At 39.6% G+C, this 18019-nt stretch overlaps 1 protein-coding gene across 2 annotated transcripts in view; it reads left to right on the forward strand.

Annotated features, from left to right (window-relative positions):
* Window positions 1-18019, forward strand: part of LOC129334680 (uncharacterized) — an 82930-nt gene that overhangs the window by 24138 nt on the left and 40773 nt on the right. For both annotated transcript variants that reach the window (XM_054986926.1, XM_054986927.1), the window contains exons 6-8: window positions 2918-3032; window positions 9574-9693; window positions 15375-15605. In XM_054986926.1, coding sequence (XP_054842901.1) covers window positions 2918-3032; window positions 9574-9693; window positions 15375-15605 — 466 coding nt within the window. The remainder of the gene's footprint in view (window positions 1-2917; window positions 3033-9573; window positions 9694-15374; window positions 15606-18019) is intronic.

Genomic DNA, 18019 nt, shown 5'->3' on the forward strand with positions numbered 1-18019 from the left:
GGGTATAAATCGAATAAAATAAATAAATAAATAAGTAAATAAATAAATATTTAAAAAGTGCCATTTCAGTATCTCTTTTATCTTGGACTCTTTGCCACAGCAGCAGCAGCATATGGACAGGTGGATTTTTGGAACTTTCTGAATTCTTATTGTGAGTTCTTTATCTTTGGTCATTGTAATTTTCTCTTTCCTTTTATCATACTTCATTCTGTTAATATGTCTCATCTGTTGCAGATTATTGTTTTATAAGCTCTGTTTTTCTTCAGGATTGGCTAATACAATTAGCAAGTGTTGATTTTCTATTGTAATGGTTTATATTTGTGTACAGATAGGTGTTTGACTTTTGTTTTTGACAGACCCGCTACAGCACCAGTACAAGGCCAAACTGCAAAAGCAAACAATTCTGAAAAAGATACAGAAACAGAACATAATTAACCAGCAGACCCAACTGAAGGTCTGCTGGTTAATTATGTTCTGTTTCGGTATCTTTTTCAGTTGTTTAGTGTGCTGCAAAGCTATTTTGTACACCACTGCTCTGCTTATTGTATGATGTCTATATGTTCATCAAATTATTATGGTATCTATGTCTGTCTTATACTCTGAGGCACTTCCTATGATCATAATTATATATTCATTCACATAGAATTCAGGACTTTTCCCCTTTGTTATCTCTGGTACTGAGTACTTCTTGCCCTTGTTTTTCAGAGGTGTTCTCTTTTTCTGTACTGCTGAAGAGGCAGTCCAGTTTAAATTTTAAATTTTAAGCTAAAAAAGCAACATGTCTTTTCAGTATCCAGTAAAAAGGTCACAGAAACTGGATCTTAGCCTTCCCCTCTTATTTCAGTTGTGGTCAGAGAGATTACTCATGGTGCTTGGACCTTACAAACTGTGAGTAGAAGGCACTTGCAGTTGTAGAGCTTTTCTCTCTCTCTCCCCCAGGAGTCTCCTGTGGATCTGCCCCTGAAAAGCTCATGCTGTTGGGGAGGGGGGTTGTCACATGAATTTTGTGGAGAAAATGCTGCCTGGCATGGCTTGGGGGCCTGAAAAAAGGAGAGGCTTTGTGGCAATGTTTCCCTCTTTGTCAATGGAAAGTTTACTCTGCTGTTTCCTTTGCCGGCAGAAAAGTGGGGGTGTTTTTTTCCTTTATCCCCCCTCCTTGCTATTGCTTTTTGTGATGTATGGCATTTTATCCATAAGAGATCTTTGACTCTTATTACCAACATTTTAGTTACAAGTTAGTTAGTTACAAGAGGTGGGTGGGTAGAAAAGGGTCAAATCCACATTCACCCATTACCCGCATGTTTATTGGATATCTTCCGTTTGCCTCCAATCCACGATTTTTTCCTCTTTGTTCACATTCCTGCTTCTAATCTGTCTTTCTCGCGCGTCCCTCCAGTCACACGGCCGCTCAAAAACAGCTTTTTTGGGCGGGACCTTTTTTTCCTGCCCATTTTTTTTATTTTTTTGAGCGCACTTTTCCGTTATTTCGATCTTGCCTTATAAAGAAACATCATTGAAGATAATGATGCCTCTCTTTCCCCCACTGACAGCACTGATGGCTCTCTCCCGTTTCTTTTTTGGAAATTTGGAAGCATGTGGGAAGCTTTCGTGGGCATTTCCTATGCAGGACAGTTCAGTGCCTGAATTTTACTGAAGTTTCACTTCCTTGGAGTGTCATTATTTCCATATTTCATAATTTCGATATTACAGTAATATAAAATAAAAAAAATAAAAAACAGTTAAAAAGGAAGTTTCGCGAGTCCGTTCTGAGGATGGATTCACCCCAAAATGATTTTTCAAACTACCAGATTTGATTCAGAAACAGCATAATCAATAAATCCAATGCTATGAAGTCAAAAACAGTCTTTTGCAGACTACGGAGCACTTGCAAGTTGAATCAGCCAATAGGAACTCTCGGAACGGCTGGAGAGACAGGAAGGGGGGTGGTTTTTAAAAAAACCACATAAATTGCGCATTGGCCCGTTCACGGCCACCGTGAAACTCCCGTTGAAAACCTGTGACCACATATTCGGGAGAAATGCGAATGAAATGCGTCTGTTTAATGAGGTAATGTGACCGGCACTCGGGATTGCGTGGGGAATGCGGGGAACATGCGACTTAGAATGAGTAATGTGGATTTGACCAAGGTCTGCACGAGTCTTCCACTTGCAGTTCATAGGATCTGAGCCAGTGTCTTATTGGGTCCATTAATGTTTAAGTGCCCTCCCCCCATTTTTATAGTTAATGCTAGTTGGCCCTGTAGAAGACATGGTTTAACTTGTTTTGTGTTCAGTAGCACTACCAAGGATGCCTGATGATGAGTAAATGTGTTTCAGCTTTCAGTAGTCCCTTGCCTTTTGTGAGACTTGGTTGTAAAACGTTTGTTGTTATAACAGTCTGGATCTAAGGAACTGCATATTTTTTCTTTGTGGGCAAGAAGGATATTCACCATCCATGTCTTGATTAGCAGCTGCCTCCTCCCAAGAATTTAGTGTCATGTGGTTGTAATGCAGGGAATTGACTTTAAAAATGCCCCTCTTGCATGCACGCCCAAACTTGCTGAATATCTGAGACAAATTTGCTGAATATCTGGAGTAACTTTTACAATCTGTTTACAATCTTTTACAATCTACTGATGCTAATTTCTGCCCTAATCAAGCTGCATTGTACCTTTACATTCTGATGCCATCCCTTGTAACACCCCGGCTACCTTTGACTGGGATATAAAGGCTCGGGGAGTGTCTGTTTTACTTGCAAAAATCAATATTATAATAAAAAAATCACAACTGAAAATATGTTCTTTAAGGTTTTAAAAGCAGAGCTGAGATGCACACTAATGTGTGACTAAAATGTGATTTAAGTATAAAATTAAGTGAAATGATCAGTAAGAGTACTAATGCGCTGCCATTGTACACAGCTCTTTTCTTAACATTGAGGATTCTGTATTGGAAGTACCTATTCCACGTCCAGAATTTCTACAAATAATTGAAATATGTCATGCAATGAGACAGAAACTGAACAAAAACCAGCAAGTAAGTTAAGACTGCGCTCAGGCTACTGCTTTCTTGTTTTTTTTTTTAAGTATGGGATTTCTACTCTGTATTATGTTGTGTGTTTTATCAATATAATTTGTCATGAAATGTCAGTTTAATTTTCTCCCTGGCTTTCAAATGAACCTGCAAGCTTTAATACTAACCTGTAATGCTGCTTATAGTTAAGTCTTTAATCCAGGGTAAATTTTGGAAAGAGATTTGAAAAACCATGTAATTTAAATCACAACTGGTTATGGCTCCATTTTTATTGTAGCATGTAACTTATAGCTAAAAAAAAATTCATTTCTGAAATGTGCTCCATAAACTCAATTAGAAGCAAGGAAACCTACAAGAAAGGGTAAAATGTAATCATGACATATCCCCTCCTCTGCATTATATAAAATCATTCTAGTGGCATATGCATAGTCAGCCTCTTTCTAGAAAGGTGAGTGAACAGAGAGGTGAAAAATATTTCTGGAAAGATATGTAGAAATGCTTATATTCAAATTTTTCCATGTTTTCACTGCCCATTTCCTCTGTTTTATATCCCCATATACCTATTTCCAGGTATATTTGCTCATCTAGCTCCACCACCTTCAGCCATCCAAAATCTACTCCCTTGTATAGCTTTGTCCTTTACCACTGGCTGCCCCTTATGCCTAGAATTGCTTCCAGAATACTTGTGTATCACCTTTCCAATTTCCTTCAAATTATTCCTTTGTAACCCATATGTTCTATGATGCCTTTGGCACATCAACTGTTCCCTACTGAGATTAAACCTAAACATGGGTAACTGGAATGAATGCATCCCCCCTCATTTAGCTCTGCCTCTATCTCCTTCCTCTTCCTTTGTTTCTCAAACGTCAGTTTTTAGATTGTAAGCACCTCAATACAGGAATTGTTTTGTAGTCCCTAAAGTACAGCACACATCAATCGCCTTATATACAAATAATAAAATATTCGTTTTTTTAAAATTCAGCAGTACACAGAAAGATAACGTACAACAGACTAGCTGGTCTATTCATACTCATGAAGTAGGCATAATGCCACCTGCTTAGAATCTAGGAGCAGTTTGGTAGGTCTATATCTTGGTCATCAGTAGACAGTTATTCAAACCAGACTGCAGTGGAGTCTCTGGGGTACCATGCCTGTGTCATAGGGCAAGAGAAGCATTGGTGCACAGAATATAGTAAGTTGAAGGAAAGCCTGTGATTTCGTGGTGCTGAATAGGTAGGTAGGCATGCATGCAGTGAAAGGAAGATGAGGGATGACAGTTGCCTAGCTACAGCTGCATCCTGAAAAAGGCAGTCTTGTCAGTCAACTCTACACTAGAAACAGGAAAAATCTCCCTCTTCCTGACTGTGTGGATGGGGGATCCACTCTCAGCAGGGTGAACAATACCTTTTGTGCCTATAAGCACTCAAGGCTTAGACCAGTCCCTTTTTCTCTATTCTTTTAGCTCCCACTATTTCTTCTTTCTTTTCCTTATTTGCTTTATCCTACAGATCCATTTAGGAGGGACCAAAATTAGGGGCGGGAGACTTTAATGCAGTGCTAGCAGAATTGTCTTTGGTCATGACAAAGTCAAGACTTTGGAGAGATCCAGTTCCTCTGGCTGATCTGTTGAAGTTTCAGAATAGTTTTCAAAGGCAGCCCCACAGAGCAGATAGAGTAATGTAACCCTAGATATCATCAGAGCATGGATCTCTGTGGCCAAATATACTTTTCCAATAATGACCATAGCTGGCAAATCAGGTGCTATGTGCCATGGAGGCGATCTGAGCCACCAGCCATGATCCAGCAGCACCCCCTAAGCTATGAACTTCCTCCTTTCGGGGAGTTCAACCTCCTTCAGGACAGGCTGACTCCTCAGTCCTCCAGCAGCTTTTTCACTGACCAGCAGCACCTCATAATGTTACAACTTAAGTGTTGGGGAGGTATCTCTTGAACTTGGGAAAAGAGTGATTCAGTAGTTATCTGGAAAGGATCTTTAAGCTGATGTGTGCCCAATTCCTCTTCAGACTGGAGGCCTAACTTGGTAACTTGTGGGAGCAAGATTTTTGGCACCAGAATAAGCAGGCAATAGATAAATCGCCTGGCATGTAGGTTATTCAGGAGGTGACTAAGTGCCTGCTCCACAGGTGTCTGCTCAGGGTATAGGGTTAGGTCAGCAGACAATGCAATTTGCCCAGGATTCAGAACCCTGTAAGATAACTGTGATGGACTTTGGGTGCTGCAGAGCATATAGTTGATAGTGGCCAAGAAGGTTTCCAGTCAGACTTTCCTTACTTTCCCCAGCAGAGCTTCAACTACATAAGCACCACAGGTATATCTTTCTCCTCAGCTTCTTATAGCAAAAATGGGGAAAGAATATAAAAAGCATGCCTCATTAACATCTCGTTCCATCAAAATCAGAGGTGGCAACCTTCTAGGGATTGGGATGGAAACCATGACCCACCAAGATTTCTAAAAAGCTAGCCTTCTGTCAGGTGCTCTTTATTTTCCATCTCAGGTGAGTGAGTGAGGGCAATCCTTGCCTTGATCAAAGGTGTCTCTCTGACACATGTTCAGGCAGAGAAGAGAGTCAGAAGAGATACCCATGTCAGAAGTTCACATATATTGGTTTAATTTTCAAGCCTTGTTATCTAAAGCTAGCAGAATGAGGGAATGGAAGATCTCTACCACTCTTAATGGAACTGAAGAAATTTCCCCACTGTACAAGACTGTGGGAAGAAGCTTTCTTGTTCCCAGAGCTTTTGAATCAAGAATATGTGATGAGAAGATCAAACCTCTTTCCAGATCCGGAATTTGCAGAGGAGCTGATGTGCTGCCAAAGAGTGCCCTAATTGTGATCCAAACTCATCCTGTATTTGCTCAAATGCAAGACTAGGTTTTTTTCCAGGTATGCCATAAAATGTGGGGGTCATCTTACATTTGCATACGAGTTACAATTGTGTGCAGGAATTAAAAGAAAATGTTTGTGCATAACATTTTTGAGTGGAATCGTCTTACATTCAGGGTTATCTTCCTTTTGTGGAAACATGGTACTTGGCAGTAGTACCTCATGATGGGGAGGAGTCCCTTAGTGTTATCACAGACTTGAGGAGTGAACTTGCTCTTCACAAAAACCACAAGGTGGCAGTGTTAGCCATCCAAGCCTCTGCAATTACATCTCTGTTTGCAATAGCCTGAGTAATGTGGACTAGGAGTTTGCTGTCAGATACCTCCTCCAATGAAAAGAGATTGAGTAAAGAGATCCTTAAACTGGCAAAGGTCTTTATGGTAGATGAAACCATGGAGTTTCTTTGCTTCAAGGCAGTGGTTTTGTCAACAGTGGCCAGGTTCAAGTTCTCAGGACAGTGTCCTGACTTCCAAAGAGAAGGTACACTCATCAAATTAAGTTGTGTTCTGTATCAAGTATAAGCCTCTTAGTTTCTTTATGTATTTCTTTATGTATTCAGTCAGGATACTCTTGTGGCTAACTGAGCTCACAGTGTAGAAAGATTATCTTACTCTTTGCATTTTCCCAACGAAGTCCACTGATGCTAATCTTGGGAAGGATTTTTTCCCCATGTTCATAATCATTTTATAGAAATGTTCAGTTAATTTCACCTAAACTACCTTTTAATGGCTCATGGCCAATAAAAACATTGTTTGCCATATTTCCTGCCAAAAGGTAAGCATACCAGGTTTTGAAATTCTTATTTTGGCAATAGATTTTATTTTAACAATAAAGTGATAAATCACAGTGTCTGTGAGTGAAGCTATCAAAGGCAAACTATGCTATGAAACCATGGACAATTGATCAGACCATCCTTTAAAGCTTACAAAACATTTTATTTTCTATAATACAATAAATGTGGTTTATTATTACCTCTCTTCTTTTTGTTCTTTGAAGCAGTAAGTCTGTTGCTATGGCTACCCTCCTGAGCTGACTAGGTGTTCAAGGTTTTAATTTTGCACAGCCCAAGCTTGCCGACTTGCATCTCCACTGCCATGCAGTAACACGTTTCTTTACACTAGGAGCCAGCAAAGTAGGTTTGTTGTGTGTCTCTGGGCAGGTGAAAAAGCAGCTCCGGGAACCTCTTTTCCGCCCGATGCCTGCCTGCCGTGGCAATGGTTTCTTCTTCGGAATAACTTGCATGGGCAAGCACTTGCAAAGAGAATTTGAAGAGCTGTTTGTTGAGAACCTGTCCAAAAATGTCTGGCACAGTTGAGTTTCCTGCTCTGGAAGGAAACTTAGCTATGCCAAGTCCTACTGAAAAGCGGCACCTGGACTGTCAGCTCCATGGCAGCAGTAGTGGATCAAAAGGCAGAGTAGGGAGTGTTAACAGGTAATGGGGGGGGGTGTCTTGAAGGGGATATCTGCACTTTGTGAAGGGAACTGATGGCCCAAACCTAAGCCAACAAGTTGATAAGTAATGCAGATATTAAAAGTCTAATTAAGAGACTCAAAGTATGGTGGATTGTATTCTCATCTCCCATAACTTTTTTTCCTTTCACCCTTTCACTCTTCTATTCTTCTCTTTGTTCTCTTTTTCCTGTGTGAGCTCCGGATGTGTTTGCTGATGGCAGTGGGTCCCCTCTGGCTGCCATTGGCATTGCTTCTCTAATGCCACGAAGAAGTTGGGCAACAGATTTCAGATTCCCAAAATCTGAAGCAATATAAATCAGAGGCAGACTCTTCAAAAAGCAAATTAATATTTTATGAATAATGAAGGTGGCTTTTTAGGGTGCTGTTGTTTTAAAAAATACCCTTTAAGGGCCTCTAGAAAAGGAAACGCTGGCAAATGATATGACATCAAGGCATCCCTTTTAAAAAAAACCCTCTTCATACTGACAGCAAGGCACAGATGAGTGATTCATTAATTTGTAACTCATATGATAGGACTGGTTTCCCATCAGGGGTTCCAGTTGCACCATGTGTCCTACATTATATGCATTCATTCAAAACTAATTTGCTGGATATTGAGAATTGTACAGTTGCACATGGTGCTTATGTACTTGCATTCATGATGAAGGCACTGGGCAGCAAGTTAAATGAGTGGGTCAGGTGCAAGAAATGTGGTGCCATCACCATTAGTAAATTTGTGTGCTCTGAGCATTTGACATAATATTTCATAGCATTCACAGTTATTTTGACAATACAACTTTTGTATTATTTTCATACAATGGAAAAGGAATGTGTAGGTGTGTGTTAGAATTAATTTTTTACTTATAGATGTGATTACCCCAAATTACTTAAGTTGTAGTAACATGGCTATTTGGTTTCTAATTCATAGTTGCAGCTATCACAAAATTTTTGTAACTTGTCCATATTGTTGCTGTGGACCAGTTTCTCAACCTTTTTCCATGGAGGAACCCCTAAATTATTTTTTCAAAGCCCAAGGAACCCTACCTATGAACACTTTTACAGGCCAGAAGAAGCTGATGGTGGAGAGCTCGAGTCAATGCAACTGCTAGATTATTGTTAATAAAATTTATTTGTAAAGAGTTGCTGCTGCTACACACACACACACGCATATCACCTTACATAACCTTAATAACTGAAATAATTTCAAATTATTTATTAATTTATTCCATGATTTCTTGTGGACACCCTGACAATGTCCTGTGGGATCCATGGTTCCATGGAACCCTGGTTGGGAAACACTGCTATGGACTATGTTTGTGAAGCGCATTCCAGGAAAACAAACCCTTTTCCTATCAGAATGCCCTCTGTCTTGCTAATGTAATAGTCATCACCCTGAATCCACCAGCTCAACTCTACCCAGTCATGGAAGTAGAAATGGCTAGATGCTCTATATTGAATTACTAGTGGACTCAACACCCTCCACTCTTGAAAATGATTGACAACCACCGGTCTACTTCGAACATATAACATATCCAAGATTTCATAGGGACACAATTAGATGGTCCACGTATATTGCATTAATACCAGAAAATTGTGGAGTCTTTGATATACTTTATTTGATGGTTATTGTAATTACACTCCTCTGATCAGTTTCTTTTTACCTCCCTCTCCCCACTTGTGGTCACCTGTTGGGTCCTTCCCCCAAAGCTTGCACTTTTTCTGTCCTTGTACCCACTTTGTGGAATGAGGGACGTGAGGGGGTATCTGCTCTTCAGGCATTGCAGAAGAAATACAAGGTGGTGTTTGCTGGCACTGTTAGTGAGGTTTGATTTATTTTGTTGGTATTGGGGGGATTTATTATTTGTTGAGAGTTTTTTTAACAAGATATTTTATTTCTCTTGTTTTAGGAGCAAGGATACAAGGATAAATTGCAGGGTGTAGATTTGCATCAGTAACTGAAATTACTCAGCAAGGAGAGCTCTTTTGTGTTAGTATAATGTTTCTGGTATATCGAACCTAATTCAGTCCAAGAAAGTAGAAGTGTAAAAAAGGAAATCTCTGTATTTTTATAAATTGAGCTGATCTTGACTTTAATTCTGTACCATGTGGGAGGATGTAATTGTACAAGCATAAGCTTCATTAATACATGTGTGCTAATTATTTCCGAATGGTGTTTCTCTATTTCAGACTTCGGATTTATCAAAACTTGCATTGCCTTGGACTCTGGGAGGAAATCTTATTAAACAACCAATTACCCTCTTGGATCTTTGCTATGGCAAGATAGAAAATTTAAATCTTAGATATGTGGTAAGGAATTCATAACTTGAAATACCAGTAGAAGTACTGCCATTCAAGAAATCTATATATGCATTTAATACATTTTATAACTCCTTTCTGTAATCTAAGGTGGGTTATTGACATCCACAGTGGTATTTTTAAATTTTAAATCATTGGCTGTCTTCTCACAAGTTGATGGTATGAGGCTGGATATCTCTTCCCTTCTCTTCAAAGCACACAGATCTTGAGGTAATCCCAGATGCTTCTCAACAAATCAAGATAAAGTGAGAACATACTTGAGAATCAAAATAACTTTTCTGTGCATTTTTGTCTCTCTGAGTTTGATACTTGGAATTTGTACTTTTTGTTAAAGTTAAAACTTAATAGTATAAATTGGGAATGTGAGGTAATTCTCCATTAAGGGATAGTATAAAGGTATTCTGTAAGGAATAGTTATGGTAGTAGTCTGTTGGATCCATTTGTGACTGAGAGTATCAAAATATATTTATTCTAATCTGACATGAAGCACTGCTTTCCAAAATCTTGTTCTTTTGAATTGTCCAGAAAATACCAGTCTTCTTGGTTTCAGGGAGGTATGTTTGGAAATAAGAACCGACACTATGATAGCGGACATGTAAAAGAAGAAAAGGGCATTTCTAACCTCTATAGTGTGTCAAGGGTGTGACCTTTTGAATCTGAACTGAAACAAATTGGCAATGACAGTTCCTGATTTTCACTGATCTCACTTGAAAAACATTGCAAATTGTATCTTGGCAGAAGTGGCTTTCATGAAAATAGCTTCATATGGAGCGCCTGCTGAGAAGAACTTGCATTGCATATTAAAATATACGTAGTAAACTTTGCAATTAAACCACCAATATTAAAACTGTTTGCTATGGCATTGTTTTGATGTGTCAGGCTAAAGACAGTGGCAAATACGGATTTGCATTCTTTGAGCACTTCATGATTTTAATTAGTTTTAGGAGAAGGTCTAGCAACCTAAAGAGAGCTACACTTTTTCTATCAGTAATTCTAGCAATTCCTCTTCTTTTTAGCTTGTATATTCTTATATAGAATACACTTTTAATGTAGTTTACCACCTTCATATCTAAGGAGTATTATGTTCTTTGTTAAATTGAATGCTAAAGATCAGCTGTAACCTTGAGATCAACAGTCCCCTTCTGAACTGATGAACACATCTGCCTGAAAACAAGTTACGTTTGTTTTAAATGGAATTTGTTTCTCTGGAAATGTTTTCAGGGTTGAGCAGTAAATCTCATCATGATATTGCTGGTGTATGGTCAAGAAACATATACAGTTCTTTGTTGTGGTTTCTGTGTAGTCTCACATATGTACCTGGATAAGTATAGGTCACACAGTAGAACCTTCTGGGTCTATCAGTAGGATTTCCCTAACCTGTGTCACGCTAGATAACGTATTTCCATCTTGATATATGGATATATGATATATGCTCATCTAGGGATGAGCATTTAGGATCAGGCTTCCATGTACTTATCTCTAGCTATTTGGGGATCATCTGCATAACTAGGTGCTCTGTGCAAGTTTCTAGTTCAGTAGCATGAGCAATATACATGGAACTCTTCTTTAAAAAGCTAAACTGATAGCTATTCATTGTCCTGGAGCAGAATGGGGACTGGATTCAATTCTTCTCTCCTCCTTCCTTTCTCCCCACACAGCTGATAAGCAGCCTTTTCACTCTTAAAGGTCTCTGTTGGACCAGACAACGGACTTGAATTTGTACAAACTTAAGGTTGCTGGTAACTTTCAAAAAATGTAAATAGATAGGTAGAAATAGATAGTAGATTGCATTCTCAGTGTCATGCTGTTCCTGTGAAGAGCAATCATAGCAAATCAGAAGTTTCCATGATACCAAAACCATCCCGCATATTTCTTTCAATAGATTTCATGCTGTGTAATATTTTTATTGACAATGATGTCCCATAATAGGAAACAAAGTAGAAACCTCAATATTTTTTGAGGGGAGAGAGCTTGTTCTGCCATTCGTATCTAGATCAAGCAACATCGTAGTTGATCTACCACTGCTGATTTAAATATACAAAGGACAACACAATTTTTCTACATTGTGAAAATAAACACATTATTCTCTTTTTGCCATAGTATGTCAGCATTTAGGAGTCTTATTTTTTTAAAACATCTCTATGCTATCTTTCCACCCAAATCAGAGTCCCCACAGTGACAAACATTAAAAACATTTCAAGCAATGTTTGGGAGGGCCCAACAGGCTGTACAGTGTGTACACAGTGTTGTGTATCTATATAGTAGAGATATGTTGGTGAAACTCCCTGATGTGTTATATTTTATTACCACATTACATAATTTTACATTTATAACTCTAATGTGTTGCTAAAAATATATCACATTAGAGATTTGCTTAATTTGCTTCAGAGATTTATAGTAAATCATCAGGCGTGCTTTTCCAGAGCTGCCTGGGTAAAAAAATAATTGGGCAGGGGAAGGGGCAGGAGGCCCAGAGCCGGTTCCTTAACTCACTGGATTAATTGAAGACCAACTGAAGATTCTTTACTATACCTCAGTTTCCTGTACAATGAAGGTTATATCTGATGTTGCTCACGTTGCTGTGCCTTCCTGATCTAAACATCTGAAAACAGGGATGCAGTAAAATGAAATGATTTTGAGAGGGCTTTCTTACTAGAATAAAAAAGCATCCTTCTACATGAAATTAGGAACATATGCATATGCCTGGCTGGATCAGACCTGTAAACCATCAAATCTAACATCCTGTTTCATACAGTGATCAGCTAGTCTGGTGCACGGTTTGGAGAGAGCCAAGTCGTTTTTCCACTCTTCAGAGAGTTCAGAACAAAGCCTTTCCGGGCACAAACAGGGCATAGTGCAAAGGCCTTCCCCTATCCTGCCTTTTAACATTAGTTAGTATTCAGATGTTTTTTCTGCCTCTAGAGATGGTGTAGGTGTCCCCAGTGGCAGGGTCACATTGTACGTCCTGTGATCCATATGCAAAGTCCAGGCTGGAAACAGCAATAAGGTACACTTCACATGTATTGGGGGTGGCCCATCTATATACTTGGCCATGCCCTTGCTTACCCAGCCTTTCTCAATCTCAGTGAAGAAAGAGCCAGCAAGACCTGCTCTGAGTCCAGAGGACAACTTCCTTCTGTGGCCGCCCATGCAGAACAACCTACCCAGCCTGCAGAACTGCCCCCGTTGTCTCATGACTTGCCTTTGTTTGATATAGTGGTTAAGAGTGCTGAGACTTCAATCTGGAAAACCGGGTTTGATTTCCCACTCTTTGACCTTGAGTCAGTCACAGCTTTTCCAGAGCTCTCTCAGCCCCACCCCTTCACAGGGTGATTGTTGTGGGGAAAATAATGACATGCTTTGTAAACTCTTGAGTGTGTGTTAAGTTATCCTGAAGGATGGTATATAAATCAAATGTTTTGGTTGTTGTTGTTGTTTTTGTTATTCCCCTGTTCTGGGCTGCTCTTGTCCCTGAAGGGCCACCCGCTCCCTTATGAACCCACCCAACCACTGCAGTCATCTTTGGTGGCCATGCTTTGGGTCCCCCCACTTTATGAGATTAGGCGGGTGGCAACCTGGGAGAGGGCTTTCTTGGTTGTGGCTCCAAGACTCTGGAATTCTCTCCCCACGTAGATTCTTCTGTCCCCTTCTGCCAGCGGGTAAAGACTTTTTTTTGCCATTCTCTCAGAGATCCCTCCTTCATGCCTAATATTTTAAACTGTTTTAAATGTTTTTATGTCTTTGTGTTAAAGCTCTAGTTTTAACTGTTTTAATTATGTGTTGATGTTATAATAGTTTTAAAATGTGATTTTATTATTTATTAACTGCTTTGGTGGTCATTTTGAGAGTGGAAAGGTAGAATATAATTTTTTTAAAGTAAAAAATGTCTACTATTCTTCCCCAGGGGCTGTGTCCCAGGTCATTCATCCTCATCATCGGAGTGCCATCGCTGGTCTCAACCATCCCTCAGGCATTCTCTGCTGTGCCCTGAGCCACTCCCCCTCCGCTTGCCCTGTTTGGAAACACACACTGCTTTTCTATTCCTGTCTTGACCCTGATGGTCCTCCTTGTGCCTCAGCCATGGCAGTAGTCTTCATGCCAGGCGGGACATCGCAGCCAAATGGGAATATTTGCAAAAGTTTTGTACCCTACTGTTTTTTCCCCCTATAAAAGGCAAGATGATGAAAAAAACCCCAACCAGGATTGTTTAATTGAACATATGTTCAGCTCTTCACTGGATTGAAGCTCAAGTTTGTATTCTGAAATAAAATGGATAGTAAGTCAGTTTGTAGCTTCTCTGTGGTAGAAAGGCATTGAGTCCAGTCTGTTGCCATCCTGAGAGTGGTTTACAAAGTATGTTATTATCCCCACAACTATCACCCTGTGAGGTGGGTGGGGATGAGAGAGCTCTAGAAAAGCTGTGACTGACCCAAGGTCACCCAGCTAGCTTCAAATGGAGGAGTCGGGAATGAAACCCAGTTCTCCAGATTAGAGTCCCACACTCTTAACCACTACACCAAACTGGCTCATAGACACTATGGAGAAATAGTTATGGGCACTGTAAGACTGTCTGAATATAAATTTTAAAAGTCTGGTGTTAACAGTGCTACCTCCTTTATACATAACTCTGGTTCTATGTGATGGATGTCTACATTTTGGGAACCAGATTTCTTCTGATGGTCTTCCTTTGTCCTTCGAGTGTAGTGCCTGTGCATCTGTGTATAATGAAGCCTTGAAATAAAACCTCATTTGCATTAGTTGCTAGATGAAACTTAGAATGTCAACTAAGAAATGCATAATTATATGTGAGATTTGGAAACATCAAATGAATACTGAACTAAGTTGATGTATTCAAAGTTGTACATAAAAGGTAAGTAACTCATGTTGTAGTTATCAAGGAACTGTCTTACAAAGAAATCTGAATGACTATTTACATCTGTTTACATCTTGGCAAGGTATTTTAAAGAAGTATACGATTGGTTTAATATTCTAGAATGCATGATATATATGTTAGTGTCACAACCTGCCAGTTTCTCTTACCTTAGTGTTAAACTTTTCACTGTTTTTATGGTGTTTGCTTCAAAATGAGCTCTTGATCTGAGCAGTGTTTTTTTGTTCTTCTCTAAATGAAAACATGCTGTTCAATAAATTGCATGTACATCTGGCTAAAGGCTTAAACAGGAAAAGGACAGGATTCTGTGGTAGGTAGAAGATGATAAACATTCTCTTGTTTATGCTTTTCTAATACTCTATTTAGAAGTTCAGATTTTAATATTTTTTTTCTTTTGGCTCTTCTAGCCCTGAGCCATTTCTTTAGAAAAAACAATCAGCCTTATTTGGAGAGTAGCTTTGATCTGTGTTTTCTTATTTGTTTTAAGAAGCTAGAAGTCTGGCAATTTGTTGTGTTTGATGCTTTGTCAGATCGTGCCCCCTCAACACATGTTCTCCGCAGATGGTTGGGAAAGGGTGGGGAGGAAGAGAAGGCAACATGCCTGGAGTTTGACGTCTCCACTAGAGTTCCCAGGAGATTTTGTTTTATAAATGTCAGCCTAGTCACTGTAGTGCCTGCAGGTGCTGGGCTTGGGCATGTGGCCTTTCACCTGACATCATTAACTTGCTTTTATTCCCACAATGTTTACCATTTCTTGTCTTAACCTTTTTTGTTTTCATAGAGCGCTCTTGAAGAAAAACTAAGCAAGCTGTGGAGACACCTGTTTGCCATGAGGCAAACTCTGAGTCTCATGCTGGCCCCAGGACAGGGCTCCTCTGAGACAGCTCAGCACATCCTACCAACTGCTGTTTATGCTAGGCTGATAAATCAGGCAGCTCAGTGTCATCAGTCTGTGGCAGAATGTTGCAGTGATTTGCTCACTTTGACACTTCTGGTTCCCTCAGCACCTTGGGTGAGTGTTCTGTGTGGAATGTTGGGGAAACGGGTTGGTTTCAAAGGCATTTAAATGCTTTTCAAAACACTACAGTCTCCTAGTTATGCCTAATCAAGTCCTCTTTTGCCTTTGGCTGTCATGCATACTTTACTTCCATGTTTTCAATAGGGATAGAAAGTGTACAGCTTTTTTCTTTTTAGAGAAAAGCAGATCACTTTGCTTGAGACTCACATGCATTGTAAAATGCTGCACAGATGTTGTGGTCTTCAAGGCTATTTTGTCTAATGAATGTGTCTGAATGGGCTCCTTCCTTAACTTGCACTGCAGTCTGAAAGCTGCTGGTGTTTGCTTCTTTCCTGTGAGATTAATTGGGCCTGATGAAACATACAGTAGTTCTTACACCAGAGAAACTGGGGCAACACTGGAACAGAAGAGGTTCCAGTATGGGCTGTTTACATTACTCAGTGATGAGAGAAGGAGCCAAAATTCACCTAATTCCCTGCTAACATTTGAACGTAAGAAGATGGACCTTTGATATTAAGGAAGGGATCTTATCAAGTGGCTCCAGTCATGGAAGCATCTGTGCCTTTTACCCATTATAAAGCAGAACAGAACTTTCTAGGCTAGTGTGCTACCAAGCCAGCAGCTGCATCAGTTAAGGTTCTTCACTGAACACAGCAAGTAATTTGACCAGGCCAACTGGGCTGGTGCCCCATGTGTCCCCACAGCTGATCTTGTTGCTGTAGTCTTTGTGTGCTGCTTACATGACTTTAGGTAAAGAACTTTTCTGGTTTGAATGATGGATGCAACAGTAGTAGTTCTCACTGGTTTGGTGCTCAAATTGACTGAATCAGTATGTGGTCAATGTCTTACTTTTATTTATTTGGGTTCCTTTTATGTGAATGGAATATCCTATCAGGTATGTGACACCACCAAACCGTGTCTTCTAACTGATGAAGAAACTCGCAAGTTAATTTCTGGACAGGCTTCTTTCTTGTTCTGGTAGCTCTGATTACTGCCTGTCTGGTGTTTCTACAGCCCCTGTGTATTCTCAGACTTTTTGAATTTCTCCTTTCTACTTCCCTGACATTGTTATCTCCCTCAATAATCAGAATATATCTACTTCAAGACTTCTCCTTTTTCCATTGAGGTTCTAGTCATCCTGTTCTTATGGTAAATACTCTGAAAAGTGTGCTACAGGCTTGAATCTACAAGAACATTCCTGCAGACAGAACAATTTCTGTCCAAAGAGTATGACTTCCTGTGATTGCTGATGCTGTGGGGTAATTAATCATTAATGACGAAAAATGATTTAACTTAAATTTAAGAAGCAGCAAAAAGAATATTATTTCCACACACAAACGCACCTGCTGCAGCTTAATATATCCCCCCCCCCGCCCCATACTGCTTCTGGGGAACAAGTCTCCAGGAACAGCAGGGGCACATTTGGAGCAGGAGGCCAGAACACACCTTATTGCCTGCAGAAATTATCTGGCAGATCCAAGGCACAGGTCGCACCCTCCCTGTACGGGAGCATGTGCCAGCATCTTCCAAACCTTCGGTAAGTCAGAGGTTTGAATGTGTGTAAATGAGGAGGTTTTGATGGCCCCTGTTATGATGCCTGCCTGCTGTGACAGTGAGGAGACGTAGAAAACTTTCCTCATGCTCTTAAATTACATTTTTAAGAAAATGATGTAGCACATAAATCCTAGAAGATTTGGTTTAAAACAAAACAACCTTTGGGAACAGCCCTACAATAATTGTGTGTTCTGTTCACAAGGTAAGCATCAAAATGATCTTGCTGCTTCTAAAACATGGAGTATTTATCTGAGCTTATGAAGTTCATCCACCACATGCATCCCTGGAAGCAGTGGACTGCCACAGAGAGAAGTCGTCTGAGCAGGAGTCTTTTCTTTCAAAAAGTAAAGAATTGTAAATTTTTTCATCTTTCAAACATAGAGTGTAGCGGGAACAGAAGCCAACAAGTTGGTGGAGGGAGAAGGCCTGTGGCAGTGCAGAAAAAGACAGGATCAGAAATTCAACTTGACACTTTTACTACAAGGTTCTCTTGGATTCTCATGGTGCTAAGATCAATTAGAAAGTGTGTTTTTCTGTATTTGTAAGAGTATAGCAATGGCGTATAGATTACATTCTTTGGGATTTTAATTTTTTTAAAAAATAATTTTATTTCTTTGAGATTTTTTTACAATGCATTATCATGCAGTCTAATTATCCATACGAGAACTGGAAGCCTTTCAAATGAGCAACAATCAAGGATAGTATAATACTTTCATGTTAGGTAAATGTATTTTTATTGTGTTTTAATCCTGATAGACTCTTAAACATCTTTATATTTAAGTTTGTCTTGAGGTTTGCACTTAAGTGTAAAATTATCATTCCTCTGCTGCTTTTAAATTAATTTTATCACATTC

The sequence above is a fragment of the Eublepharis macularius genome, chromosome 8, assembly GCF_028583425.1.
Source record: "Eublepharis macularius isolate TG4126 chromosome 8, MPM_Emac_v1.0, whole genome shotgun sequence".
Classification (NCBI taxonomy): Eukaryota; Metazoa; Chordata; class Lepidosauria; order Squamata; family Eublepharidae; genus Eublepharis; species Eublepharis macularius.